Here is a 27,360-nt window from a genome sequence, read left to right as displayed (position 1 = left end):
TCTTTGGATCCCCATTTCTTTTGCTTTATCTGTTAATTAAATCTGTTAGCTTTATAGGTGTGACGTTGGAATGTATTGTAGTCTACAGCTATAATCATAATCTATACACTAAATCCAGAGCCACCTGACACCTGGTAGGGAGAAAGATTGAGGTTTTTGGTTTGGGGGGAGGTTTGTTTTTTTTTTTGTTTTGTTTTTTAAGTAAACTTTCACTATACCCCTGTGATACACATTAGGAACTCTCCTAGTATTCTCACATGCATTCTTATTTAATCCTCAGGGTACATCTATAAGATAAATTACAAGATAATTTTAACTCTTCAGAGATGAGTACTTTTGTTCCGTTTTAGGTAATTAAAAAACTGCTCTGACATCAATATGCTGTAAATATATTATGGGCACATTATATGCCACAGCCTGTGGTGCATGTGAATTGCATTATATACCCTTCATGTGTTTGTACAGTAGTTCATACAGAGAAGTGGGTCAGAGGTTTTCACAACGGCTGGTTAAATACCTATATTCTGAATAGAGAGCAGCCTGATGATAACGTTTTCTCATGTTTTGGCTGGTGGCTAGTTGGATGCAGCTTGGAGCCTCCTTCTCCCATTCTCCATCTCTGGAGAAAGCTCAGGGGAGGGCTGGGAGGACTGGGGAAATTCCAACTCAACCTGCATCTACTTGGGAGGCTGGTTCTCTTTGGACCAGGGCACTGGTGAATTACAGACGCCCTGGTCCTGTCCCGGGTCCATAAGCCTGGGCTTTCTTTTATTAGCTCTCTAGGTGACTCTGATGCACACCAAAGCTTGTTTGGGTCATCCCTGACCCTGGGGATCTCCTTCAAAATTAGATCTACTCCAAACACCTGTGTACACCATTTCCACCCCTTCAGCCATTTCTTTTACCAGCGCTTCAGCCAAGACCCTCTGTAAGCAACTGAGCCATGTATACAAACCGAGTTGCTCTGGGGTGACTGCAGTTGCAGGTCAGGATTCAGCTTTCTCAAACTTGGACCCGAGGCCACACAGTTGTCTACTTATCGGCTTTAAGAACTTTCTTGCTATTGTCTTCTCTTCTCTTTGTCCTTGTGGGATTATGTCTTTCATTTTAAAAATCTCTTCCTTATCATTTTAGTATGGTTTCAAGAGGGAAATCTGTCCATCTTTTATGAGGCGCTTGTATCATTTAATTCTTAAATCAAGAGCCTCATTTTTCAGATGAGAGGACATTGAAGCTTAAACAGGGTGACAGATGTGCCTAATTGCTAATAAATGATGTAGCCAAGATTTGTGACCAAGCAGCTGGATTCTTAACCACTCTGTCCTACCATCTCACTACAAAACCGGAAGGTAGAAATTCTTCTTCATTGAGAGAGAATCTCACAGGTTACAGGTGTGGAAAAGTATGCAGAGAGGCTTTAACTTGGAAATTGGCAAGTTAGATTCCATTAATATAATGGCATTGCTGTATGGCACATGAATTAGAAATTGCTGATGAATAATAGATTGTATCAACTGTTTCTCTGAACCAAAGGCCTTCCAGGAGAACTTTTTGCACATTTCATTTTAGGACAACTAAAATGACATCATTTCTAGAACAATCGATTTGTTCTGTGCATCTGAAAAAAGAAAAATACAAGAAAGGCACTTTCTTAGAATGTGAACGTTTTCAGACAATAGTTTTAAACTAAAGAGAGGCTCATTGTAATCCAAATTGCATTTCCAATGTTGCTACTTCCTGAAATAATCTGGAACTAATGTATCTAAGCAACCTACTTCCTGTTCATTGAATTACCAGCCACCTACAATCATGACAGACCAGTTTTCTGTTGCAAGAGGAAATGGTTTCATTTAAATCTGGAGCCCTAGGCCTGGAGCTCAGCAGTGCGGTGGACCTTTTGCAGCACTTTGAGAGATCTCTGGGTCCACTCTTAATCGGTTTTAAGCTACAGGGTTTCAGTAGTAACGTGACAGGCACCATCTTTATCATAAGATTTCCTTGGTATAAGAAACCGTACTGGTATTACCTAGATCATAGAAACTAAATCTCATTTCATTCTTCGGTGTATTTGAGGACTAAGAAAAAGATTGTTCTTTAAGGCTGTGATTCTTAACTTCTCAACCATCTCCCTCAGACTCTGAAAATCAAGAAGAGTTTACACCACGGGTGTTTGCCACATAAGGGCTTCAGATTTGACCTAGCGTCTGTCTGTGTGCCCCTTGTAGAACTCTACGTCATTCATCTGGTACAGACTTTCTTCACACACAGTCAGTGCTAGATCCTGGATATAGGTTATAAACACAAGGGTCTCAGTTATGAACTTATGGGTCTCACCTTTATTTCCTCATCTGTCAAATGGAGATAATATTATTTACCTTGGGACACATGTTTGCTGTGCAAATGAAGTGGGAAAAAATTGAGGTGAATGGGATTATACAGTAAGGTTCACTATTGTCATCCAGAGTTACTAATTTAAAAGCAACTTAGGATGGAGGGGGGCAGCAGTATCCTAGCTATACATGAAGCTGGAAATCGGGGGACTGAATAGGAAGCCACAGCCTTTTTGCCTGAGTCGAGAAACCTTGGGCAGGCCGCATTTCCTTCTCGGTTATTCCTGTGAGTGTTTCTGTCAGCTCCGGAATTTTTGATTGTATGAAAACCTGGGGCTGTGCTGGAAAATAAAAAGGCGGGGAGGGGAATAGATGAAGGAAGCTTCCTAAATCCAGAAACAGTAGGTTGGGATGGTTTTTCTCTCCTGAGACGAGCTTCTCAAACAGGCGTTTTGATGGTCTCGGCCTTCACCGCTGTGTAATAAGCTGCCCACTTAATGGGCATGAGAGGAGAGCAATGGCTTGCAAAACCTAGGGCATACCTTTCTCTGTAGGCTGGCAGCCTGGATTAGGGGTGGAACCAGCAAGAACCAGGAACTTAGCTCCATCTCCCAGGATTGCTATTTACAGTCTGGAGACAGGTTCTTTCCGTAAAATCTCTAAACCAAGCGAAGGAGAGGCTTCTCCATGGATTACTTCTGTTTGTGTGTCTCCTGTGCCCCGTATCTCTGGCACGTCTCCAGGAGGGTTCTTCTGTGCTGTGTACAAATTAATGTTACCGTTTGGGGCTGGGAAGAACATCTCTCCAGAGAATTTCTAAAATCATCTTCAAGATTGCATTCTTGCCTTTAACTTATAATTTAAACCTGGAGACCTGCCAGTACCTGACATTGTAGTAGGAATTCACCAAATTTATCTTAGTTTTATATGTCAGGATTAATTTGTTTTCCCAAAGCCCCTTCCTCAGTTTGCCAACATCTCCTCATTTCTCAGACCGTTTTTTCCCTGTTTCTTATCCAGAAAGATACTTGAACTTAAGGACGAAGAGCAAATCTTTCAAATCCTTACGTATTACACACAATTTATATATAAACAATTACCTCTTAACAGTGGGTTTACCTGGGAGATTACTCTTACTGCTTACTTCATACATTTCCATATACTGAATTTTAAATATTATCCATTAAAATTCAAAGATTTGGTTTTTTTTTACTTTATAATTACATGACTTTCCAATGAGTGCTGTTAAAGGATATCTTCTGTCATTTTAAATTACATATATGTTCCTTCACTGAATCATACCTATTTTAATCACTATAACTTTGTTTTTTTAAGAACCTCAAAGAAAAATAGAATTTCAGATGGGAAGGCTCACTGTTTGATGTATCTTAAAAGTTTTGTACATGTAAATTTACCCCCCAATTTTTTTATAAACACTCTTAGTGCATAAGTCTCCTCTCTAATAAACATAGTTTCAGTGGTTTTGATGTTTTGTTTTTTTTTATAAGCATGATTGGTTTTTCTCAGAAGGAGGGCCCAGTGGACCTTGGGAATATCCTTCTGTATCACCTGTTGTAGTGTGGTAGTGTAGACATACAATTTACAGGTGTGTAGGCTGACCTTATGAGGATGCTCCCACATAGCGTGGGCAGGGCTTGATTCTTGGAGGTATGTAATCAGCACTCAGGAGTGTAGCACATGGAACATCTGGTTGACCCAAGGGTTGTGGTTCTTTGGCTGCCACAAAATCAAACTTTTTACTGTATTTTAAGAACCTTAGACTTGAGTTTAAATTTCTGGTTTAATATTTGTTGCAACTTGCTCTATAGGAAAAAGCACTAACCCACAAGTCAAAAGACCTGGACTCTAGTTGTGGCTTTGTGACCACTGACCATATGGGTGCTTATGTCCAACAAGTTTTCTCAAGAAATAAAAAGACCCCCCTCGAGCCCCATAAACTTTGGAACCTGCCTTGGTCGAGTGGCTTGGTTGGTTGGAGCATTGTCCCAAACACCAAAAGGTTGCGGGTTCAATTCCCAGTCAAGGCATATGCCTGAGTTGACGGTCTGGTCCCCAGTTGGGGCATATACAGGAGGCAACCAATTGATATTTCTCTCTCTGTCATTGATGTTTTTCTCCCTCTCTCTGTCTCTCCCTTCCTCTCGTTCTAAAATTAATAAACATATCCTTGGGTGAGGATTTAAAAAAAAACAACAACCTCGAGACCTCCCTGCTGTGTGATGAGATGCGTGCAGGGGAAGAACTTGCCTGCACAGTTCCAGGTTATCAGCAGGGCTGTGCTTTGCTCCTTATTTCTCACGTGATAACCTGGATTGCTGCTCCTTGAGCAATAAGATAACTTCTCAGAAGGAATCGCAGCAGCCTCTCCCGTCAGCTCTGTGCTCTCTGATTTCAGATCCCTGGGGCAGATGAGCCCCAAGATTCGTGTGGCTCTGAGGATTCCAAGGGAAACCTGGAAAGTCCCAAGCAGGGCAGCAGCAAAATGAAGCTCAAAAGTCGACTTTCAGGTAAGTGGAACTCTTTGCCTGCTATGATCTTTCTGAAAATAAGGTTCTAGCCTCAGGAGTGGGAATATAAAATCATTAACAGGATGAGCTCTTTTTCTCCTTAAAACCTCAAGATTGTTTTCCCTTTACATAGTGCATGTTGTGGGCATAAAACTGCATTCAGCCTGGCTTCCCATGTGAATATTTTTGAGTCGTAATGAAATGACTGTGAACATCTCTGTCTCTGCTTAAATTTAAATTTCCTGTGTGTCTGGTTTATTTACTTAAGTAGGACTGTTCAGGTGACCCTTTCACTATGGAATATTCTGGATCGCCTGTTTTCCCAGCAAACATACCTCTCCCCCAAGCCCTTGGTCCACCGAACAAGGGGTAAAGAGCTATTTATATAATACCAAATCTGCATTTCAACTAGTGTGTGTGGGGGCGGCAGGGAGGCGGGGTGGGGGGAGGTGTGGGATGGGATAGAGTGGCAGCTTTTGGAACAAACAGCCGATTTGACATTTCCTGGGCACATCCTTATAGCGCCTGGCCTGTGCCCTGAGAGTTAGCGTTGAAAGCAGGAGGTATGTGCTGGGACCCAGTGCCGTCCCAGGATCCCAGGTACCTTTGCTTTGCTGGTTCTTTCCTCTGTTAAAAATATTTTCACCCTGGCTGGGTGGGTGGGTCAGTTGGCTGGAGTGTTGTCCCATGCACCACAATGTGGTGGGTTCAACCTCTAGTCAGGGCACATACCCAGGTTACGGGTTCGGTCCCCAGTTGTGGCTTGTGTAGGAGGCAACCAATTGATGTTTCTCAGATCTCTCTCTCTCTCTCTCTCTCTCTCAAATCAATAAACATATCCTCAGGTGAGGATATGAAAAAAATCCTAAAAATTATGCTTTATGACTGCATTGGTATGAAGTTACAAGCTGGACTCGTATTGGCTGTTCATTACTATAATGTTCTTTTTTCTGAATTTAAAAGAAATTAAAACATGTTTATGAGCCCCTGAAAGTGGAGTGGGCCCCTGTCACTGTGTGTGTGGCCTGATGGAGAAGTCGATCCTGGCTCCCCATCCATGGAAGACATCAGGTGTAGCAGGATTTGGAAGCTTGGCAGAACCAAGTTTACCTCTCAGCTCTTAACTTACCTTATGACTTTGGGGTTGACTATTTAATGTCCCTGAACTTCCACTCCCTCACATGAAAAAAGGAGATTATAATACTGGCTTGAGGGGTTGAGCAGATTTTTTAAAATAATAATGATGAACTCACATGAAAGCAGCTAGCACAACGCATGTATGTTAACATCCCCCAAAAGTCAATTACTTCTTCCTGCTACTCAAATCAGGGGCCAGAGGTGATATCTCTGCCTGTCAACCAAGAGCATCCCCCAGCCCTCAACTGAGTTATTCTCAGGGGAGGAAGCAGGTCTAGGACCATAAAATACATCAGTTTCATTTCTTGAGTAACAAAATGGATTCCTTTGTATATGTAACTCAGAATAATTAGGCAATGTATATCTAAGCATATGCTAGAATGTGGGTTTGGGACAAGAACAGGGTGGTGACCAGAGCGGGGTTAAGGAGAGACATTGTGCCAGAGTTCCTGATGTGGAGAGAAAGACCAGCTCCCCTTTAGCCTAAGGAACAGCTGAGGGAATACGAGGTCTGTCCAGAAGGTATCCAGACATTTATTGAATAAGATACAGAATACAATGAACACTGTACATAGGACAATGATGCTTCAGTTCCCTTCAAAGTAGGCACCCTGGGACTTTACACAGCTCTCCTCATCACCATTAGCTGCCCCGTCGTATCTTCCTGAATCTCATCGATGGTCCAAAATCTCTTTCCTTTCAAAGGTGATTTTAGTTTTGGGAAAAGCCAGAAGTCGCAGAGCACGAAATCTGGGCTATAGTGGGGCTGAGTCACCTGGGTGATTTGATGTTTCTCCAAAAAACTCTGCACGAGATGTGATGCATGAGCAGGCATGTTATTGTGAAGGAGCTGCCAGTCACCAGTTGCCCATAGTGGCTGCCTTCTGAATCATGTGAATAGCTTCCGCAGAGGAATGTTCAGGCTTATCCCAAAATTTGATGCAAATCCGTTGCTCTACTTGCTCAGCCATTTTGAATGTGACGGCCACACAGTACACATGCTCACTCAACAGTGTCTACTGCCCCCACTGACTAGTACAGTGAAGTCATCATTGTTCACACACGTGCATTCTAGTCCACTCTCCGTGGTTGCCAGTTACATCAGTGTCATGCAAACCATTCCTGGTTATATTAACAATGGCTGGACTTTTTCTGGACAGACCTCCTTAGTTTAAATTCTGCACGTGTTTGGGACTGGAATCACAAACTGGAAGTACAGAGGAGGCCTTTAGGTCAGCTGTCTTGGCAGAGTTTATCAACACCTTATAAACAGTTCCCATGGCCACAGAGCTCTGGGGAAATACGAGGGACCTTTGAAACCTGTGCAGTCACATTCCTCATTTTATGGCTGAGGCCAGAGAAGTTAAGGGGATCCAAAAGGTCGCGATTCAGCACCACCAAAAAGATCTGCCTCCTACACAGGGTTCTTCTCACCTGCCCCTCGACTTCCTGGAGACCTTGAAAAGAATCCTGTTCCTCAGTCTTGAAAAGATATAGATGTGGGGAGGGCCTTAACTCTCTTTAGTCTTAGTAATTTAAAATGTGTAGCACATCCTGCTGAGACAGAAATCCAGGGCTGACTTGCCTGTTGCCACACACACGGGTACCCCACCTCTCTTCCTGGGTCCTTTCCAGACATTCAGCGCCATAACAAGAGAATGTGGAGGAAGCACTGCCCAGCTCTGCCACTACTGGCTGTGTGACCTGGGACAAGTGACTTCAATTTGCTGGCTCTCTGTTTCTTCATTTATTCTACCAATGAATGTGCGTGCCTTCTAAGTGCCAAGCCTTGGTGAAAGATGGAGTTGCGTGCCCTGCTGGTGTGGCTCAGCTGGGTAGAGCATCGTCCCATAACCAGAAGGTTGCAGGTTCAATCCTGGTTGGGGCACATGCCTGGGTTGCAGGTGCATTTCCTGGTCCAGGTGCGTGTGATCCCTAGCCCAGGTGTGTGTGGGAGGCAACCGGTTGATGCCTCTCTCACATCAATGTTTCCTTCTGTCCCTTCTTCTGTCTCTCAAATCAATGAAAAAAGCCGCTGTTATTGCCATTGTGGCCATTCATATCACATCATCAGTCATTGTCATTGTTCTCTCCTCTCTCTTCCTCTCAAGAGGGGAAGGGACTGCACTGGGTTCAGACAGGAAGAGCCTCGAGCACATGTAAACCATGAATAAGCAGCACGGAGGTCAAGACTAGAAGTCTCTCTGGGTTGTGGTGCTCAAGGGGGCCCTTCAGTGGGTGCAGGTTAGAGGCAGCATTGGGCAGCGCACAAGGGAGGAAAACAGTGGTCTAGACATGGGGGGGAAATGCATGAGACATGCTTAGGGACAAGGGGGAGAAAACTGGTCAGGGGAGTTCGGGGTAACTGTTTTTCCTCCTCATCTATCTGCAAGACTCAGCAGAGCTTGTCAGAGTGATTAGGAGAAAGGAGACGCTTGGGGTGGGAGGTGCCGGTGCCGGCAAAGTTGGGCGGAACGTCAGGTAATATTGATGTGCTCCCCACTTTTGGAACGGATGCGGGTTTTGGACAAATCCTTTCCTTTGAGAATCAGCAGGCCAGAGCGATGGATTCACGTAGCTGGATAGTGGGAGATAAGACTGGAAAAGCAATTTGGAGGCCTTTTATAAAGAGGCTTAAGGAATTGGGTCTGCAGTCAGTGCTATGAAATATGTTCAATCTACAGACATTTGAATACAGAAGGTTTTAATGCGATGAGCTTCTAATTTGTCCTGTAAACTTGAATATTTATTTCATATTTTCTTAAAGTGAGTCACTCTGGGATTCGAGTATCAGTATATTATCTGCAGACACTACCGTATGTGGTTTCTCTCCTGTTGATGGCTGGTGCCTCCCTGTCAGCTCCAAAGGAATTTTCTTCTAATCAATCTTTTTCAGATGAGTAAGCGTGCCAAGATAGATTAATCTGGTCATGCATTGTTACGGAGGTTTCATAAAGAGGTTCCAGCTATTTCCACTATGATTTTTGCCCAGTCTGGCTCCAAAAAATGACTAAAGCGATTTCATGGAACATTTTTTCTGACATTTTAACCTGAGTTTTCATTACTTCATGCCTTTTTTTTTGCCAGCAGGGTTCCCTTTTAATTTTGGTATTTTTGATTTATCCATGTTAATGCCTTAAGCTTGTGATCTTTTTAAATGGAAATTTTTCTTTGACTGCAAAAGAATTTCAGGTGTTTGAAAACCCATATAACAAAGTTAATATCCAGCTTTTGAAAAACCAAGCCTTTAGTGATGTCCATTTTAAAATAACTGTCAGCCCTGTTCTCACTTTTCATCACAGTTAGAAATTCAACAATATATCATTTGTAAAAGGGTACAGAATTATCTTGTTTTATCCCATGAAAACCTTTTAGGTAAATTGAAGTTTTAGGTCATCAAATAAAACATTATGTGGTCTAGCAGAGCTTGATATTCCGAAGAGTCTATATGTATGTATAGCTGCATTCACACACACAGATACATAAAAATGCATATATAGTGTAGTGATTTTCAACCTGTGTGCCGCAAGAATTTTTAAAACATGCAATACCTGACTATTTTAGTCAGGGGCACTGACCTCTGTCAAATTTTAAAATGACAGCAACCAACACAACAATAGCCATCCAGTGTGAACAGATCAAAATTATACCTATTTTTTTTCAGATAAGGAAAAAAGATATTTTTTGGTGTGCTGCAGAATTTTAGTCATTAGTTTATGTGTGCCATGAGATGAAAAAGGTTGGAAATCACTGATGTAGTGTATAATGTAAACAGTGCAATGTGATTATAGCTGCTATATTCAGGGTAATTAAGACGTCATTCAAGATTCAAGTCCCTTAAACTATCTTATTTTTAAATGACATATAATATAAAGGAGGTACCGATGAGGGTGTCTTTGAAAATCATTACTATAAAGGTTTCTTAAACAGGACCCAAAAGTACTAACCAAAAAGGGGAGAAAATCTGTGTATTTTACTATGTTAAAATTATTAATTTTTGCTTATCAAAAAACAGCATTAAGAGAGTAAAAAGGCAAGTCACAGACATGGAGAGGATATTTACAATGCATAGATCCCACTGTCTATGTAAATATCCAAAATATATTCACAAAATTAAAATTCTGTAAACCAACAGCAGAAGACAAAAACCCAATAAAAGAATGAGCAAAAGACTTGAACAGTCACTTTGCAAAAGAAAAAGAGCCAATGAATATTTTAAAAGAAGCTCAGTCACATTAGTCATCAGTAAAATGTAAATTAAAACCATGATGAAATGCCATTCTGTACCCACCAGAATGGTGGTTTGGCTCAGTGGATTGAGCGTCGGCCTGCGAGCTAAGTGTCGCTGGTTCGATCTTCCAGTCAGGGCACATCAGAGAAGGAAAACTCTGATTCCCAAAAACCTCCGCTGCCTTGCGGCATACCTCTTCAGGGGAAAGGCTAAGGGAGTAAACCCCGACAGAAAATCCGGAGCCGGAGTCCCTAAGGCGGTTTGATGTTGTAGTCAACACCGGCAACTCCTGCGGCGCACCTGAAGCCAAGCTGTATCGACTCCGTCTTTCCCTTGGACCCTTCAGCTGCGAAGAGAGGGGGGGTCTGCTGCATGGGCAACAGCAGACCCTCCATATCACCCTGCCCAGGCTCTGTAGCTTCAGCTTCACTGGAGAGGACACTCCAGCGTCATCGCAAGATGTCGATTCAACACGGGAGGAGACAGATACCGTGTCACTCCCGAGTCGGACTGCACAGCCATTCTCGGCGGTGCAGATAGACTCTTAAGAAGCTACACCATCGTCTCTCGAGACAGACGGCTGCCGACGACGACGACCCACCAGAGTGGCTAAAACTAAAAAGACTGACAGCACTAAGTGTGACACACAAGTGGAGAAACTAGCACTCACGCACGCTGGCGATACGACATTGGTAAAGGTGCATGTATACCTGTCCCAGCAACTCCACTCCTAGATCTACATCCAACAGACATGACATGTATAAGAATGTTCAGTATTCTAGATTAGGGCCAGCAGCCTACTGCCAATGGCTATATTTGTATGACCCACGAGCTAGAAATGCTTTCTACATTTTTAGTGGGTTGTAAAAATATTTAGTAGAGAATATGCGACCAGGACCATTTGTGGCCCATAAATCCTAAGACATTGACTATCTCACCTTTACAAAAAAGAAAAAAGCTTGATGATCCTTGTTCTAGGCCTAAAACTGGAAATAAGCCAAGTGCCCATCAGCAAGAGAATGGATGTTTATACAATGAAAGAGTACACAGAAATGGTATGTTTATACAATGAAATAGCACGCAGAAATGGTATGAACAATCTATTGGCAAGCTACAACATGGTGGAATTTCACAAATGCTAAGAATGAGAAGCCAGCCCTAGCTGGTGTGCCTCATCTGGTTGGCACATCATCCCATATGCCAAAAGGCTGGGGTTCAATTCCCAGTCAAGGAGCATATCTAGATTATAGGTTTGATCCCCGGTCAGGTGCATATGGAAGGCAACCAATCGATGTCTCTCTCTCTCTCTCTCTCTCTCTCTCTCTCTCTCTCTCTCTCTCTCTCTCTCTCTCTCCCTCCCCCCCCCCTTTCCTTCCCCTCTCTCTTAAATCAATAAACATATATATTTTAATTGTTTAAAAGAATGAGGAGCTAGACACACAAAAAAGTACATATTATATGTGTTCATTTATATCAAGGTTGAGAATAGGCAGAAGTAATATATGATGTTAGAAATTGGGATAATGGTTACCTGTGGGTAAGGGATGGTTAGTAGCACAAAATGGGCTTTCGGATTCTGGCAAGATTCTGTTTCTTGCTTTGGGTGTTAGTTGTTGGTACCTCCACTTTGTGAAATTTCATGACACTGTACGCTTATTATTTGTGCACATTTATGTAAGTTATTATAATTCTTTTAAGTTTGTTTTAAAAGTCATTTTTACACATGAACAAAAGCCCAGCTGCCCCAGCAATGGAACTATACCAGCCACAGAGGGATGTTCCTCCATCACTACAAAACAACCTGCTGAGGGCATCCTCAACCACGGCTCCGTCTTACTTGGATGAAATATGAGGGGGACCCTGGAATTTATTTATAAAAAGTTGTGTATTTATTCTAACCTGTTTGAACTTCAGTCACCTTCAAAGTACTCTCCATTTGATGCAGTACACCTGTCAAGACTTTTTTCCACTGCTCAAAACAGTTTTTGAACTTGTCAGTTTTGATTCCTTTTAGTGCTTCTGCTGTCTTTTGTTTCATCTCTTTAACATTAGCAAAACGTTTCTCTTCAAGGACTTGTTTCAGCCAGGAAACAAAACGTAGTCACTAGGGATGAGATCAGGTGAATAGGGAGGGTGGACAATGGGGGTCATGCCATTTGGGTTAAAACTGCCGAACACTCAGTGCTTGTGTGGGCAGGTGCGCTCATAAATCCCCCATCATGAGATGGACAAATGCGTTGAAAGGGTCTTCAAAGAATTTCACCAAAGGCAAACACAGCCTTTCACAACAACATCAGCTGGTGCACTGATACAGATGGGTTCCTAGAACCCTCACTTAGTTGGGGGGAGCCTGTACTGCAAGGGGCCCGCCCTCCAGAAGGTAATTCTGGTTTTTGTGGGTCCCCCCTCATATCTACATTACCCTTATCTGGTCCCTTCAAAAACTGGCCCTTTCTTCATAATCTGGCATTAATGCTTCCACACACTGATCTTATGCAGAGCTTAACAGTAGAACCTAGTGAGTTCACTGCTTTGAAAAAACTGGACACCAGACCTTCTGAAAACCATGAGTGTGGGTATAAACCGAACAGGTTTGTGCCTATGTATGCTCTTAGGCTTCTTTTTGTCCCATATCAAGCCCATGTGTTTTCCCCTGTATTTTCAAGGGGGCGTACATCGTCTAGAATCTGTTGAAGAATATAACGAGCTGATGGTGCGAAATGGGGACCCCCGAGCCAGGATGTTGGAGGTGTCCCGAGATGGCCGGAAGCACTCTCTCCCCCAGCTCCTGGAATCTTCGAGCACAGCACAGGTAGTCAGTGCCATGGGGCTTCGTCCTTTCTCCTGCAGTCACAGTTGACCAGTCAGGGATGAAGGCGCGTACGTCCACCCCTGGGTCTCCAGGATTTCTTTAATTCTTCCAAAGACCAGTGAGAGCTTCTGTGTCCCGAACAGCTGCCCGTCTGCGTGGGTCAGGAGTATTTGGGACTAGAGATATAAAACAGAGTGAGTTCTATCCACGGAGGCTAGAAGGAAGCCAGCCCAATATTTGAAAACAGAAAAATAAGCCGCCATTGGATCTTTACATTTTGATCCCCTTCGCACTGCGTGCTTTGGCACCGAGAGCTGCCTTCAGCTGCCAGGAGACAGTGGCGCCCCGCGGTCTGGGGTGAACCACCGTTACTTATTTAGTGGGCACGTCAGGTGTCAGCGAAACAACCGGGTGGGTGGGGGCTGGATCGGGTGAAGAGGGAGGGGAGCGTGGGGGGTGTTGCTTATGCTGTGCCTGGGCTTCTACATGTTACACAGGCATGACTCCCACAGCCAGGGTCAGAGGGGGCTGCAGACAGGGATGAAGCGGGCGGTGATGTTCATGTTCCAGGGCTTGTTCCCGTAAGTGTTTGGGGCTCCAGAACCCTGAATGGGGACTCCTCCTCAATGACGTCATCCTCAACCCAGGTGAAACTGGGTAGACATCTCATAACCACACAGGAGGCAGTCTTTGAGGAGGGTTCTCTGAGTCCTGGCCCATCAGCCTGAGGGCCTAAGGGGTACCGCTGGCATCTTGCCCCACATCTTGCCCCAGGCCTGTGATGAAGCAGAGGCAGAGGAGAAGAGGGTGCGGCAGCCATGACACCCGTCAGTGCTTGGAGAGCCATAGACCATAGAGCTCAGAAGGACCTGGTTAGGACGCCTGGGTCGGGCCCTTACTTTAAATGTAGTGTCACCGTTTTACAGATAAGACAACGGAATCTCAACAAGGTGAAGTGTTTTTTGCTCAAAGTGATGGCACCAGAGTCACATTGAGGAAAGTTACACATGAAAAGTGGCCACAATTCCGAGGCGGTTGCCGATGAGGCTGTTTTGTGTTCAATCCACCCAAAGGCAGCTGGAGCTGGAGCATCAAGAGAAAACAGAGCACATGAACGTGCTTGGGACTTGGTGAAAACTTCTCTGGACCGGAGACAAGTCTGTGGCCTGCCCAGAATGAGGCAGTTGGCCCGGCAGAGACAGGAGAAGAGAGAGTGTAGGGGAGCCACGATGGCGGGCTGTTGTACTTAGTGCGGAAGATGAGGGGGCATTCATGGCCATGGTGGCCAAGGATTCCTGGCACTGAGGTGGTGTCCTATAGGTACCTATTTCTAACCGGGCTTCTGGGAACTAGGAAGCACAGGCTAGTAAAGGTTTTACAGAAAGACTTTAAAAAAAAAAAACAGTTTATTTATTTTAGAGAAAAGTGAAGGGAGAGAGAAAGAGAGGGGAAAGAAACATCAATGTGTGAGAGAAACATGAACTAGTTGTTTCTCGCACGCCCCCAACTAGGGGCCTGGCCCACAACCCAGGCATGTGCCCTGACTGGGAATCAAACCAACCACCTTTTGGTTCAATCCACAGAACCTCGCCAGCCAGGACAAAAAGACTTTTTTCCACTTTAAATGGTCCTTTCTTTTGTCTTCTCTTCTTATTTTCTGCCCTTTTCTTTTCTCCCAGGGTTCTTCTTTCTTTGTTCTTGTTCTCTCTTCCTCCACTAAAAAGTATTGTTCTAGAATAGAGCTATCCGCCCTGGCCAGTGGGGTCAGTGGGTTGGGCGTCATCCTGTAACTGAGAGGTCACAGGTTTGACTCCTGGTCAGGGCACATGCCTGAATTGCAGGTTCAATCCCTCGTTGGGTGTGTGCAGGAGGCAACCCATCAATGCTTCTCTCTCACATTGATGTTTTTGTCCCTCTCTCTCACCCTTTTCCCCAGCTCTCTAAAATCAATAAGCATGTCCTCGGGTGGGGATAAAAAATAGAATAGAATAGAACAGAATAGAATAGAGCTATCCATTAAAACTTTGTGCAGTGATGGAAATGTTTTGTATCTGTACTGTCCAAAATGGTAAGTCGCATATGTCTCTTGAAGAGTGGCTAGTGAGACTGAGGACTGTGTTTTGAATTTTAATTCATCGTAACTTAAATACAGGCAGTGAGAGGCGGCTAGTGGCTGCCATCTTGGACAGCACACGTCTAGAAAGTGCAGTGGGGCCTCTGAAGCTGTGAGAGAGAACAGTGAAGCAGGCAGGGCTCTGGCTCCCCATGGAGAGATGGAATGAGGTGCTGCTGGAGAACAGTGATCAGAGAAAGACTTCCCTTTCGAGGACACATGTGGGCCTCTGTATTCAAGGGCTGAAGCCCATGGGCAGTGTCTGGCCGTTTTCATGGCGGTTTCAGTAAAAGGGCAGCAACTTCTTCGCCAAGCCAGCGTCAGAGTCTGAGAGGCCAACATGGCTGGCAGATGTTTGATAAAACTGCAAAACATGATCGTTCTAAACTGCAAGGAATACAAAAATATCATTAGCAGACATATCATTTCCACTTTTGAAAGTATCCACCCATTAAGGATACAAACTATTTCCAATGTCTCTTTTCTCATATTAAATATGAAGTGATATATTTTGCTAATGCTGGAAAATTGTCGTGTAAGAAGCTTATTTTAAGAAGAACGGCAAGGAGCTAGACTGTAGGAATGCTTCAGCAATCGATTCATATAACCTCTCGTTTAGGTTATAGTGTTCCCTACTTGCACACGTATATACTGGGGTGATGGGCAGGACAAGAACAAGATTTGCACTGCTGTGCGCCAGGAAGGGAAAGCGTGGCTTATGGGAAAATAATTTTATTGTCCGAGTGTGAGGGATGAGAACTGGAGCTTCTGCAGTCTCTCAGGGGGACGTTTCATGCAGAATAACAGTTTATCTGCATTTGCAGTTTGGGTTTTATAAGAAACAAGAGATTACGTTTCTGAGTGAGTGGATTAAACTTAAAACGGTGAATGCTTTCCAACTGTGACTCTGAACTTCAGTAGGGACAGAAGGTGCCTTCCAAGGGAGAGCCTGTCCCCAGGGTTGTCGTCCTACATCTCAGACCTCTGGGTTTCTGCTTCCTGACCCCATTCCAGAAAGCAGGAAGCGGGATCCATGGAGTACAGTTGAAGAAAGAAATACCAGCTGTCTCTGGCCTCCCAAATGTTCTTTCTGTGAAGGAAGAAGGCGTGGTGATTTATCACAGCAGGGGCTATTCCTCCCATGTTATTTATAATAAATGTTCTTTCAGCTGCTGGGCCAGGGAGAAATGGCAGTCTACCCCAAAAGACAACTGAGGTTTTCCAAACCCGAATCTGTTTTTATGCCAGAGGCCCCAGAGGGATAAATGAGACTCTGACCTTGCTGTCTGCTGACTTGTAGGACTACCACATCGTGAAGAAGTCCACCCGCTCCCTGAGCACCACACAGGTGGAATCGCCTTGGAGACTCATTCGGCCGTCCGTCATCTCCATCATCGGGCTGTACAAAGAGAAAGGCAAGGTGAGCTCTCTTCTGCCCTCTGCTTTTTTCTCCCAGTGAATGTTGGCATCTGTATTTTTAAATGGTTGCTTTTTATTGTTGCTTTTATGTGATACTATGAGAGAAAAGCAGACCCTGTGACTTCAGGGAATACTATCAGTTTCGCTTTTGAATGAGTTTCGTGACATATTATCATAAAGAGAATAATACATGGAACTTGATCATTATACAAATATCAAAACATTCATTTGATCTTACACAAATTGGAAAGACTGAAACCAAAGAGCGACGAAGACATGGTGCCTGAATAGCATGAAATGACTCTTGTGAGCTATTCGTTGATCCATGTCAAGTTGCCATTTGTGGAGATCAACAATTGTCAAATCCTGGCCATGCCTTATATTCCCACCTCATCCTTTCTCCGTTGACTGGGATGCGTCGCTAGCACAGTGCACATAGATGTGGGGCCGGGGGGTGGGGAGAAGGGACACAAACTTGAGTTTACAGCTAGTTAGCTTCACCACGGGCGTGACTGGGGAGGACCCCTGAGTTAGAGACTGCAATGGGAAGGGTGCCCTCGGTGAAAGACCAGTGACAGCCTGCATCTCCATCTGCTTTGGGTGTAGGGCCTTGGCTTTAGCATCGCTGGCGGTCGAGACTGCATTCGAGGACAGATGGGGATTTTTGTCAAGACCATCTTCCCCAATGGATCCGCTGCAGAGGATGGGAGGCTTAAAGAAGGTAGGTCCTCGGTGGGGGTGAGCTTTGGCTCCACGGGCGCCTGCCCCTGTGTGCGACGTGGAATGAAGGCACAGCCGCTGAGGCTGTGGGCTCGGGTGGTGAGTAGTCCGGGGCTGAATCCAGCGCTTTCGCATCACGACCTTGGGCAGTTATAACCGGAGCTTCACTGTCCTCAGTTGCAAACTTGGCAACTTGGCGTATTAATACCAATCTCAAAGAGTTGTTGTGAGGGTTAAATGAGATAATATGAGGAAAACGGCTTGCTCTTTCTATTTGGGCCTTTAAATGCCTACCTTATTCCCTTGGTCCTTAATCGGGTTCCTTGCCTTGAAAAGTCCTGAGAATCTGTGGTCCATCCTTGCCTCTGGGCTGGACATGTAAACATCTTTTATATTCTCCATGGCACCTACCATTCTGCCAGCATTAACATACTAAAAAGGTGCTCCCACCCCTTACCCCCACCCTGCTTTATGGAGATGCAATTGATAGGTAACACTGTGTAAGTTTAAGATGTACAACATGATGACTTGATGCACATATATTGTGAAATGATTACTACAATAAGGTTAGTTAACACGTCCCATCACCTCACATCACCGGTTTTGTCTGTGTGTGGTGAGAACATTTCAGATCTACTCTCTAACTTTTTCAAGAATATAGCATAGTATTGTTAACTGGAGTCACCATGCTGTACATTAGGTCCCCAGGACTTACTCATGAATCCAGGTGTTTTCCTTTTTTATTAATAGGCCTCCTTCATGAAATGATTCAATCACAATATTTCTAGTTGCCTTCAGAGATGCTGTGACTGTTCATTTCAGTTGGCCCAAAGTATAGGTGCTCTGGTGTTAAACTGATTTTTGGTTTTTCACTAATGGAGTGAATTGGAGTCCCCTTTTCCCAGCAGAGCGACCCTGGAAGCCTGTCTGCTAATGATGAGACATGAGAAGGCTTAATATTTTGATGGCAGAATATTTATTTCTCTCTCTTCGAGGAAAGGGCGACTCCCAGGTGGTGTTTGTGTCTACGGGCAGAACAATGTAAACTTCTCACAGCAGAGAGCTTTCATAATGGATGTGCCATGTGTTACCTTGATTGAAATTCATCCTGCAGTGCTGCTGGAATGGAGCAAAATAGAGGGAAACGTCAATAGCTAGGAAAGGTTAATAGCATGTGATGCTTCCTAATACTTGTCTTTATTGTAAATGAATACAGATGGAAAGAAGTCATTGAAATGGATTGTCAACCTGTTGAATGGTCTTGTCTTTTTAGAATCTTGTATACAGATTTTTCTTAAAGCATGAGCAATCATTGTAATGTTTCCATCCTTTTTCCCATGTGTAAACAAACCCAAAACCTCACCTTGTGGAGTCCTCGGTTATGCCAGGTGATTTTTAAACAGATTCTTTCACTTATTTTACAACTTCTGTAATTGCATTAAAGTGAAGGTACAGAACAAATGCATGGGGAGCCGCAATATTTTTCAACTCCAGTACAGGATTCCATTAATCAAGGGCACAGTACGCTCCTGGGATGGGCCGTCCATGGAGGGGGGGGGGGTGATGGGAGTTCTCTTCTGCCTTGCACTCTGTTATAGGTAAGGGAAGCCCCCTTCTGTCCCGCATGGCTGTGCAGGGTCCATCTGTTCTTCTCTCCAAGGCCTCATTGTAGTGTTTTTGATGAACTGTTATTTTAAAACACAGACCATGTTACAAGAGTACAAACTAGAAACAAACTCTGGTAAGTCAACAGGATATCCATGTTCTTTCCTATTCCCAGCAGACACTATCAACAACTTGAAAAATGACCTAACTATACCTTCTTGGGGTTGAAGATAAGTCCTGGATAGGGTGGGGGAGGGAGGAAAAGAGAGAGCATGCGTGTGCAATCTGACATAAGCCTACAGTCATTTCTTACATGGACGCATAGAATAACATGCCAGCTGAATGACTGAGAGCCTGGAACAGCACCAGTAAGACCAGGCAACTAGAGGTGGGGCTGCCATTCCTAAATAGTATCTCACAAGTTTCTTGCCCCTATTATTGAAACCATTTTTCCTGCTCTGTGATCTTTCTCCAGGCTCAAGGAGTTTGTCTTTCTGCAGAGATAGGAGTGGTTTCTCACATGCTGTGCATGTTCATGCTTCATTGCCAGGGGGTTTGAATTTTTAAACAAAGACCATGAGGAAAGACTTGGGACTCAGTTTTTGCAGTTTGATCTCTAAACATAGGACATCTGTTATTAAACTTGGCAGTGGCTAAAGAATACGACCATGATACTTCCCATAGTTGTTTTAATTAAAGATGGAAATACAGAGTTACTGCAAAAGAGTGTGCATTGTCATTAATTGTCCCTTTGTGTGACACTCCTGGGAGCTACACTAAGGAAAGTGGGTTGGAACAATAAAATTCATCTTATAGAGCTATTACATCAGGGACCATGTGGCATCCTATTCTCGTACTGAGCAATTCGATTCCCGTAAATCAAAGCTTGATGTTAATGTAATTCTCCTATTTGCTCACTAGGGGATGAAATCCTAGATGTAAATGGAATCCCAATAAAGGGCTTGACATTTCAAGAAGCCATTCATACCTTTAAGGTAACGACATTCTTATTGATCTTTATCTTCTTATGTTTTTCTTCATTTCCTTCTGGTTTGGGTTTGTTTTTATTCTTTCACCTTTTGGCATAAGGACAGTGGGAATGGTTTAGCCCTATTTTCTTTTTGTTTTCTCAGCAAATCCGGAGTGGATTATTTGTGTTAACGGTACGCACAAAATTACTGAGTCCAAGCCTCACGCCCTGCTCAACACCCACACACATGAGCAGATCCAGCTCCCCAAACTTCAGCGCCAGTGGGGGCACCTCAGCGCTAGGCTCTGATGACAGCAGTTCTTCATCTCTGGGTCGGAAGGCCCCTGGGCCCAAGGACAGAATTGTCATGGAAGTAACGCTCAACAAAGGTGAGACTGGCTACTCCTCACTTTTGTGACAGGCTCTCAAATCATGTGTTGTTTATTCTTAGGTTAACTTTTTATATTTTTTTCTATGAATTGTTCCTTTGGGACATTGTGCTGCCAACAGCATGTGGTATTCTCTAAAGGGACAGTAGATCAAGATTGGAGGTTTTAGCCATTCTACCAAAATGAAGGGAAGTTACCAGTAACCCCGTCTCCCCCGATGAATCACTGTGTCAGAGACTTGTGTTTAAAAAAACCACTAACCAGCCTAATTCTAGAGCTAATATAAAGTTTTAGAGAACCAAGGATTCCAGTTAAAAATACAGTTAACACCATAACTAAATCATGAGTGATCACCAAATCTTAGCTCTTTGCATCTTTGTTTTCTTCCCCTCCCCACCTACTGTAGAAACAGGAGGCACAATTAAATAATCAAGAGATTAGGTGCTAAAACAGGAAGTAAAAGACAACCTAAAGTTGTGAATTCAGAATAAAATATATTACTTCGACTCGGCCTATTTCCAAAAAATAGATTTGAGGGGCTCTTCCGACTAAGCAGAATAGATCACTGAATAAATCACAGTCCAGAGTGAGCCGTGGTTCTGCTGTGGACTCATTTCATTAACAGAGTGTGTCAGTGTGTACAAAGAAAAGCAGGATTTACATTCTGAGTCTTGTCAAAAAATAAGAGGCTATTGGTCTGAATATACATTAATGCAGTTTCAGATTACTCATGCTTCTTTTCTGGTGTTGTTTCCTTTAAACACTGCCCTCGCAGAACCCAGAGTTGGATTAGGCATTGGTGCCTGCTGCCTGGCTCTGGAGAACAGTCCCCCGGGCATCTACATTCACAGTCTCGCCCCAGGATCCGTGGCCAAGATGGAGAGCAATCTGAGGTTCGTTGTAAACCTGACAGTACAGGGTTCTGGCATGTTCTGGAATATCTGAATACATACGCGTGTAAGATACCTGCCCTATTACATTCCTTTCTATTATTTGCAGAAATATGGCCAGGATTATAATTAATAGCATCTCCAAAGATGAAAAGCAAACATAAATGAAATCTGGTTGAATTAGAGAACCCTGGATCTTGGCTTTTCCTATTTAATTCCATTTGGACACAAGTTCAGTTTCAGAAATGACAGAATACAACTATACAGATAACTATGATTATCTAAATATTTTCTTTCACTTTTATATCCAGTTATAAAAAATTCATTCGAGATGCTGGAATCGGCTTATAATGGTTCAGGATCACTGAATACAAGGGAGTCCTCAAATCATGCCCTTGAATGGGAGGCCTTTTTTTATTAAGTATAATCTCTTAAACCTTTTCTGTTGTTTCATTCCTTTTTGAGAGGTGATGTCTAGATGCCTACTGTCTGAAGTCACTGTGTGTCTGATTTCTCAGTCCAGCTAGCTGGGTTGTAGCACAGGTATTCTGTTTATACAAGTCATGCCTAGGTGTTCTGTTGTAGAGTAGTTGCAGTAGGTCTGTGCCCACCCAAACTCCACAAGAATGTATACGTATTGCATGAAGCATTCTGTGAAAACAGTATCACCTTTCTCCCCTCTAAGCTTCTAAGTCCTTGAGCAGTTGAGGAATTGTCAAAATGACATTCCTTGAGGTTGCCATTTTGGAGCCCTGTTAATAGATTATATTATGTTTTTAGTTAATCATCAGAGTGAATTTTCATATAAAAAAAAATTTAGCAAATCATCCAAAGTACATTAAAGAAAATATACTTTTAGAACTCAAGGAAAAAAATCCTTTAATGACATCCCAAGATGATGTTTCTTTCTTGAATGGTTCCATATGTCTGGAGCCCGCCAAATGAACATTCTTCAAACCCCATATAAAGAGGCTTTGTTCTCTTGTACTGAGTTCTCTCCCTATAATTTGAAGTCAAAAATGGGCATCTTGTCCTCAATTTCTCATTTGTTCACATTTGAAACGTTTTTGCAAATTCTTGGGTAACCTTTGAGCTTCAGATATTTCCTCCTTAAATTATATTACAGTAATCATTTCAAGATGGTAGGAAAAAGAAACTGATGGTGGTCGAGGGTCTATCACGTGATGATCAAGAGGTAGACAGACTTGAGTTCAACTGTGGGCGACATCTGGATGACGTCTGTGAGCCTGTGGTCTTCTCTACATAATGGGAATAATAATACCTCTTTAAGCATCCTTAAGTGAATTGCTTTGCATAGTGCCTGGCATACACCATGTGCCCAAGAAATGGTAGCCTGCATTATTGTCCTCGTTGTCCATTTTACTTAACTTTACTACTTCTGAAAGTGTGGGTAGATACACATAATGACCTTTGCTAATATCAAATCTAATGTGTTTATATGAATGTGGTGTTCTTTTACATGTATGCAAGGATGAAAAGGATGTCATTTGCTTCCTTAAAGTATTCAGAAAAGATTCCTTATTATGAACCTCTCCCAGAAGGAAACCTTGTAAAAAGCTAACTTTTAGCACAGTTTTGATTGTGTTGCCCCCCTAGCCGTGGAGATCAAATCCTGGAGGTGAACTCGGTCAACGTCCGCCATGCCGCTTTAAGCAAAGTCCACGCCATCTTGAGCAAATGCCCCCCCGGACCCGTTCGCCTTGTCATTGGCCGGCATCCTAATCCAAAGGTGAAGCGTTTCGTACTGTTTCTGTGTATGGGAAGATGGCTTGGCTGTTTGTCCAGTAGCAGTGACTTACATGTTACAATGTCAACACACAGTCTCTGGTAAGACAGCTCAGCTGGGGATGGGAATCAGCCTGAGGCCACACAGAGGCCAAGGTGACAGAAGCACAAGGGAATGTGATCACTGACCTGGACTTCTTCGTCTTCGCATTCTTAGATAATTTTATTAGGCCATTTTGACAGTGTGTGTTACTGGTGAATTTAAATTGAGTAGAAGGTAGGAGTGCTGACCGTATGGTCTCTGGTGAGATGCTGAACCTCTTTGGGGTTTCTGCATCAGGAATATCTGAGAGCAGGAGTCTAGATGATTTGTCCAGGCCATTCCTGACCCAAGCAGAATACTTCTGCAATTAGGCCTAAGAGCCTACCAATTTTTTTTTTTTTTTTTGAGCACCGATATCACACTGTTGACCCATATTGAACTTAGAGATTAACGTAGCCCCTGTCCCCCTGGCCTCTGCTGCTATTTGGTCATCTCTTCTCCACTTGTGCAGTTGCTTTTAATTTTTTAAGCTAATCACAAAATACCTCAGCAAATTCATCTCACCTCTCTCTCTCTCTCTTTTTTTTTTAACCCTCTTTGAACATAGTTTTTTGTTTTTTGTTTTTAATATGGAACAGTTCACGAATCTGTGCGTCATCCTTGTGCAGGAACCATGCCAATCTTCTCTGCAGCTTCCCGTTGTAGTTCGCATGCTGCCAACACGAGCACCTTTGTTGTGTTGAGTACTCCATGTAAAAATATTTTAAAATTCACTCGTCTCTAACTTTGTAATCAGGTTTTATTTTACAAAATTTAATCTTTTCCTTTTAACAACTCAAAATGCTCATTAAGAACATTAGTTCTTTCCATGCCTGTCATATGGCCACCCTTGTATTATTTGTAGTTTTGTTTGATTATATCCTGAATGGTCGCAGGCTGCTGCTGCCCTTGATGGACTTGTATGCCATTTGAATAAGACGTCTTCCCTGGCTGGCATGACTCAGTGGATTGGGCACCAGCCTGCAAACTGAAAGGTCGCTGGTTTGATTCCCAGTCAGAGTACATGCATGGGTTGCAGGCCAGGTCCCTGGTTGGGGGCGTATGAGAGGCAACTGATGGATGTTTCTCTCCCTCCCTCCCTTCTCCTGTCTCTAAAAATAAATAAATAAAACTTAAAAAAAAAGAATAAGGTGTCTGTGCCAAGAGACATCATGGGCCCTCTTATGTGCCACATCTGAGATTTTTTTAATATATTAATTTTATGGCATCACTTTTAGTGTCCCCATAGTGTCTGTGGTTCCTGGTTCTCCCCAGTACCAGGAAGCGCCATTGGGCTGTGGCTCCATGCCTTCATCTGGGGAGGTGACATCAACCACAGTGCTTGGGCAAAGATTGTCATGACACTGATTCAAAGTCAACTCCACTGCCTTTTCTTTTTCCCAGATTTTTTTCCTCTTGTCTGTGTGCCTTCTCAAAAATGTCTTAACCTAAAAACGTCTTGGATATCAGTAATATTAAATCAAGCCCTGCTTCTTCCTTTTTCCGGTTTTTCTGTTCGCCACATCCCCTTTTTCTCCATTCTGTTCTGTAGTCCTGACACTGTCCCTTAGAATCTGCTGTTCTTTGTTCCCTGCTCTCCCTGGAACTCTCTTTGGGTCACTTTTAACACCAGTTTGCCTCATTGTGACAACTAAAACAGCCTCAGCTCCTTCCTCCAGGGTCCTCTCTTGGATTCCACCAGCCACATGGCCACACCTCCTATCACCTTAGGAAACACTCCATAAGCTGTGGCTGACCAAACACATCCCTCAACAGCATTAGAGAAAGTCAGGTTCTCAGTGGTTTGCAGTCTTAACAGCTTCAAGGCATGTCTGACTTCAAAATCCATTCCACCATAACACAGGTCATGATTTGTTCCGAGTTCACTTCATCTCAGCCCAGAAGCATCTGCCTAATGTGCTAATGCAGTCAAACAAAAACAAGGCATCGTAGTGCAAAGCATCTGCTGAACATACAGGCTGATTCATGTTTGTAGCCACAGTGAAATGGTCGTCATGATGGTATTGGGGATCATGTCCAGCAAAACCAAATTCCAGTAATTGTTTGGCTGGACTTCATGTTTCTTCCTAGGTAAACATGGTGTTCTTACTTGTAACATCATACTCTTATTTTCCTTTGGGTCAAGATTCCATTTTATGTTTAATGTATTTTTGTACCACTTATGCCAGCATTCCATGCCAGTCGTACATTTTGATACTGAATGTATGTGCTTGCTTGTATTCATGTTGGTCCAAGAGAAATACCACGAGGATTTTCTTTTCTCCTGTTTCTCATGATGACTGAAGCAGCGGCTGCCCACTTGGGATATTCAAACCCTCCAGGTCTAGACAAGCTGAGATGTGGACCTGCTCAAGTAGCAGCGTCTAGCTAATGTTATGTAGAGAAAGTAATGGAGATCCATTTTAATTGGTGCCGAGGCTTTCAGAACGATTAGAATTATCCAGGAAATCTTTCACTTGTTTCAAACCCCAACTCAGAAAAAAAATGGCAAATATTGAAAGTCTAATATCAACAAAAAGTTGCAACCACTGTTTTAGCTGATATTCTACCTGGCTCATTTATACAAAATTACTCTTTGTTTTATGAAGGGTTGTGTGTGTGTGTGTGTGTGTGTGTGTAAGTGTACAGGCATGTGTGCATGTATATGTACATTTTATTTCCTATAAAACCTACAAGTATTACGTAAAGGCCATGATGTGATTATGGTTAAATGTAATGCTGAATCCTATATAGGAATGTTTATTTAAGACAGATTGCTATGCTTATTCAAATATTATTTATACTAAATGTTATGTTAGTATAAAAATTATCGTTCTGAGATTTAAATATTCTTATCTCTAAAAAAACCTGTTTATGTTACATAATTATCTTCTAAAACATCTCATAGTTTAGCATGTTTCAGGCTTTTAAAAAAATCTTCCCCTGAATGATGACAGCTGGATAACAACTGATAAGGGAAAAAAATCTATGAGCCTACTAGCATACCAATAAATATAGAAGGAAAAAAAAGAGTTAAAAATCACTAATTTGAAAACTTCATTGTAATAATCAATTCATGCAAAAAATGTGGACATCTGTGTTACTGTCAACAATAAAATAAAAGGGGGGAAAGAATCATCAATGATGCTGAAACCATTGAATGAAAATACATTGGAGAGTGGGATATTGACATGACCTCAAACTGTCTCCTCATAGATTACTCATCAATGACAAAGACAAAAAAAACCTAGTGGAGAAATCAGGTCAACTCCATCCTAATAGAGGGATCCAAGTTATCATCAATTTTTGTGATGCACTGAGAAAGAAATGATGTTTGTAGTTTTCTGCCCCAAAATGCAAAATCTAAATTTGAGCATAAAGGAACTATTAGATAAATCCTTTGTTGGTTTGCATTTGCCTCCTTTCTTCCAAAATATCAGTATCGTGAAAGACAAAGAAAGGCTTGGAATTGCCTCAGCTTAAAGGAGACCTAAGAGACGGGACCACTAGATCATGAATTGAATTCTGGATTACCAAAAAAAAAAGAAAAAATCCTGTGAAGTATTACTACACAAAAACGTTGGTCAGTGACAGTCCCCTAAACGTCCACGAGATAAGGAGCTTGCACAGAAGGTAAAGGTTAGATCACTGTGCACAGCATTTAATTCACGCAAAAGTTCTTCCGTGGCCAGATCCAGTTGATGAAAGAATTTGAATGTTGATTTGCATTCCCAAGGAAAATCGTATCACGGGCTGGCATCTCAGTTTCTGGGAACCACTTCCGTTCTACAGACACTCGTGGATATAGTGCTCCTGAGGGAGAGTAGCAGGACAGTCAGCTACAATGGAATACGAAATGTATGTGTATTAGCCAGTCACTCATATCAACATTTAATTTCCTGAATTAGATCACAGTACCAGGGTTATTGAAGAAGATATCCTTGTTTTAGGAGCTACATGATAAAATGTATGGATGAAGGATCATGACAGCTGCAACTAGCTTACACGTGATTTAGTAAAAGTGATAGCGCTGTGTGTGTAAAGGCAGAGCAGGAATGTAAATGTGGCAGAATGCCAAAAAAGAGGGAATCAAGGTGAGGAGTCCACTATTTTTGTGCTAGTCTTGCAAGTAGTATGTAATTCTGAAATTATTTAAATAAAGTTTAGGGGGAAAAGAGAAGGGAGTGTTCCACAGAGAAGTGCAGATGTCAGCTATTGCACGTCATTGCTCTGCTTCACGAACCTGGGGGCCAGGTGAATGTGTTGTTTTGAATGTATGGTTTACAACAGTCAGTAAGCCAGCTCTGCGTCCCTGTGGCCTGAGTGGTTGCGTTTGAGGATGTTCAGAATCCTTGGCCCTCTGGTTTTCCTCTGTGTCTGTAATCAGC

At 42.9% G+C, this 27,360-nt stretch overlaps 1 protein-coding gene and 1 non-coding gene across 2 annotated transcripts in view; one reads left to right on the top strand and one right to left on the bottom strand.

Moving 5' to 3' along the window:
• Positions 1-27,360, top strand: part of PDZD2 (PDZ domain containing 2) — a 207,198-nt gene that overhangs the window by 158,717 nt on the left and 21,121 nt on the right. Inside the window, exons 6-13 of the mRNA XM_090276198.1 lie at positions 4,747-4,858; positions 12,893-13,038; positions 16,452-16,571; positions 17,177-17,291; positions 19,817-19,890; positions 20,029-20,254; positions 21,030-21,147; positions 22,762-22,894. Coding sequence (XP_090132324.1) covers positions 4,747-4,858; positions 12,893-13,038; positions 16,452-16,571; positions 17,177-17,291; positions 19,817-19,890; positions 20,029-20,254; positions 21,030-21,147; positions 22,762-22,894 — 1,044 coding nt within the window. The remainder of the gene's footprint in view (positions 1-4,746; positions 4,859-12,892; positions 13,039-16,451; positions 16,572-17,176; positions 17,292-19,816; positions 19,891-20,028; positions 20,255-21,029; positions 21,148-22,761; positions 22,895-27,360) is intronic.
• LOC150008232 (U6 spliceosomal RNA) lies at positions 23,557-23,662 on the bottom strand. The gene has a single exon (XR_016511506.1). It is a non-coding gene; the product is annotated as a U6 spliceosomal RNA (small nuclear RNA).

The sequence above is a fragment of the Furipterus horrens genome, unplaced genomic scaffold, assembly GCF_987537825.1.
Source record: "Furipterus horrens unplaced genomic scaffold, mFurHor1.1.pri manual_scaffold_5, whole genome shotgun sequence".
In the NCBI taxonomy this organism is placed as follows: Eukaryota; Metazoa; Chordata; class Mammalia; order Chiroptera; family Furipteridae; genus Furipterus; species Furipterus horrens.
Note: the sequence above shows the minus strand (reverse complement) of the source record. Positions and strands in the feature narration are given on the sequence as shown.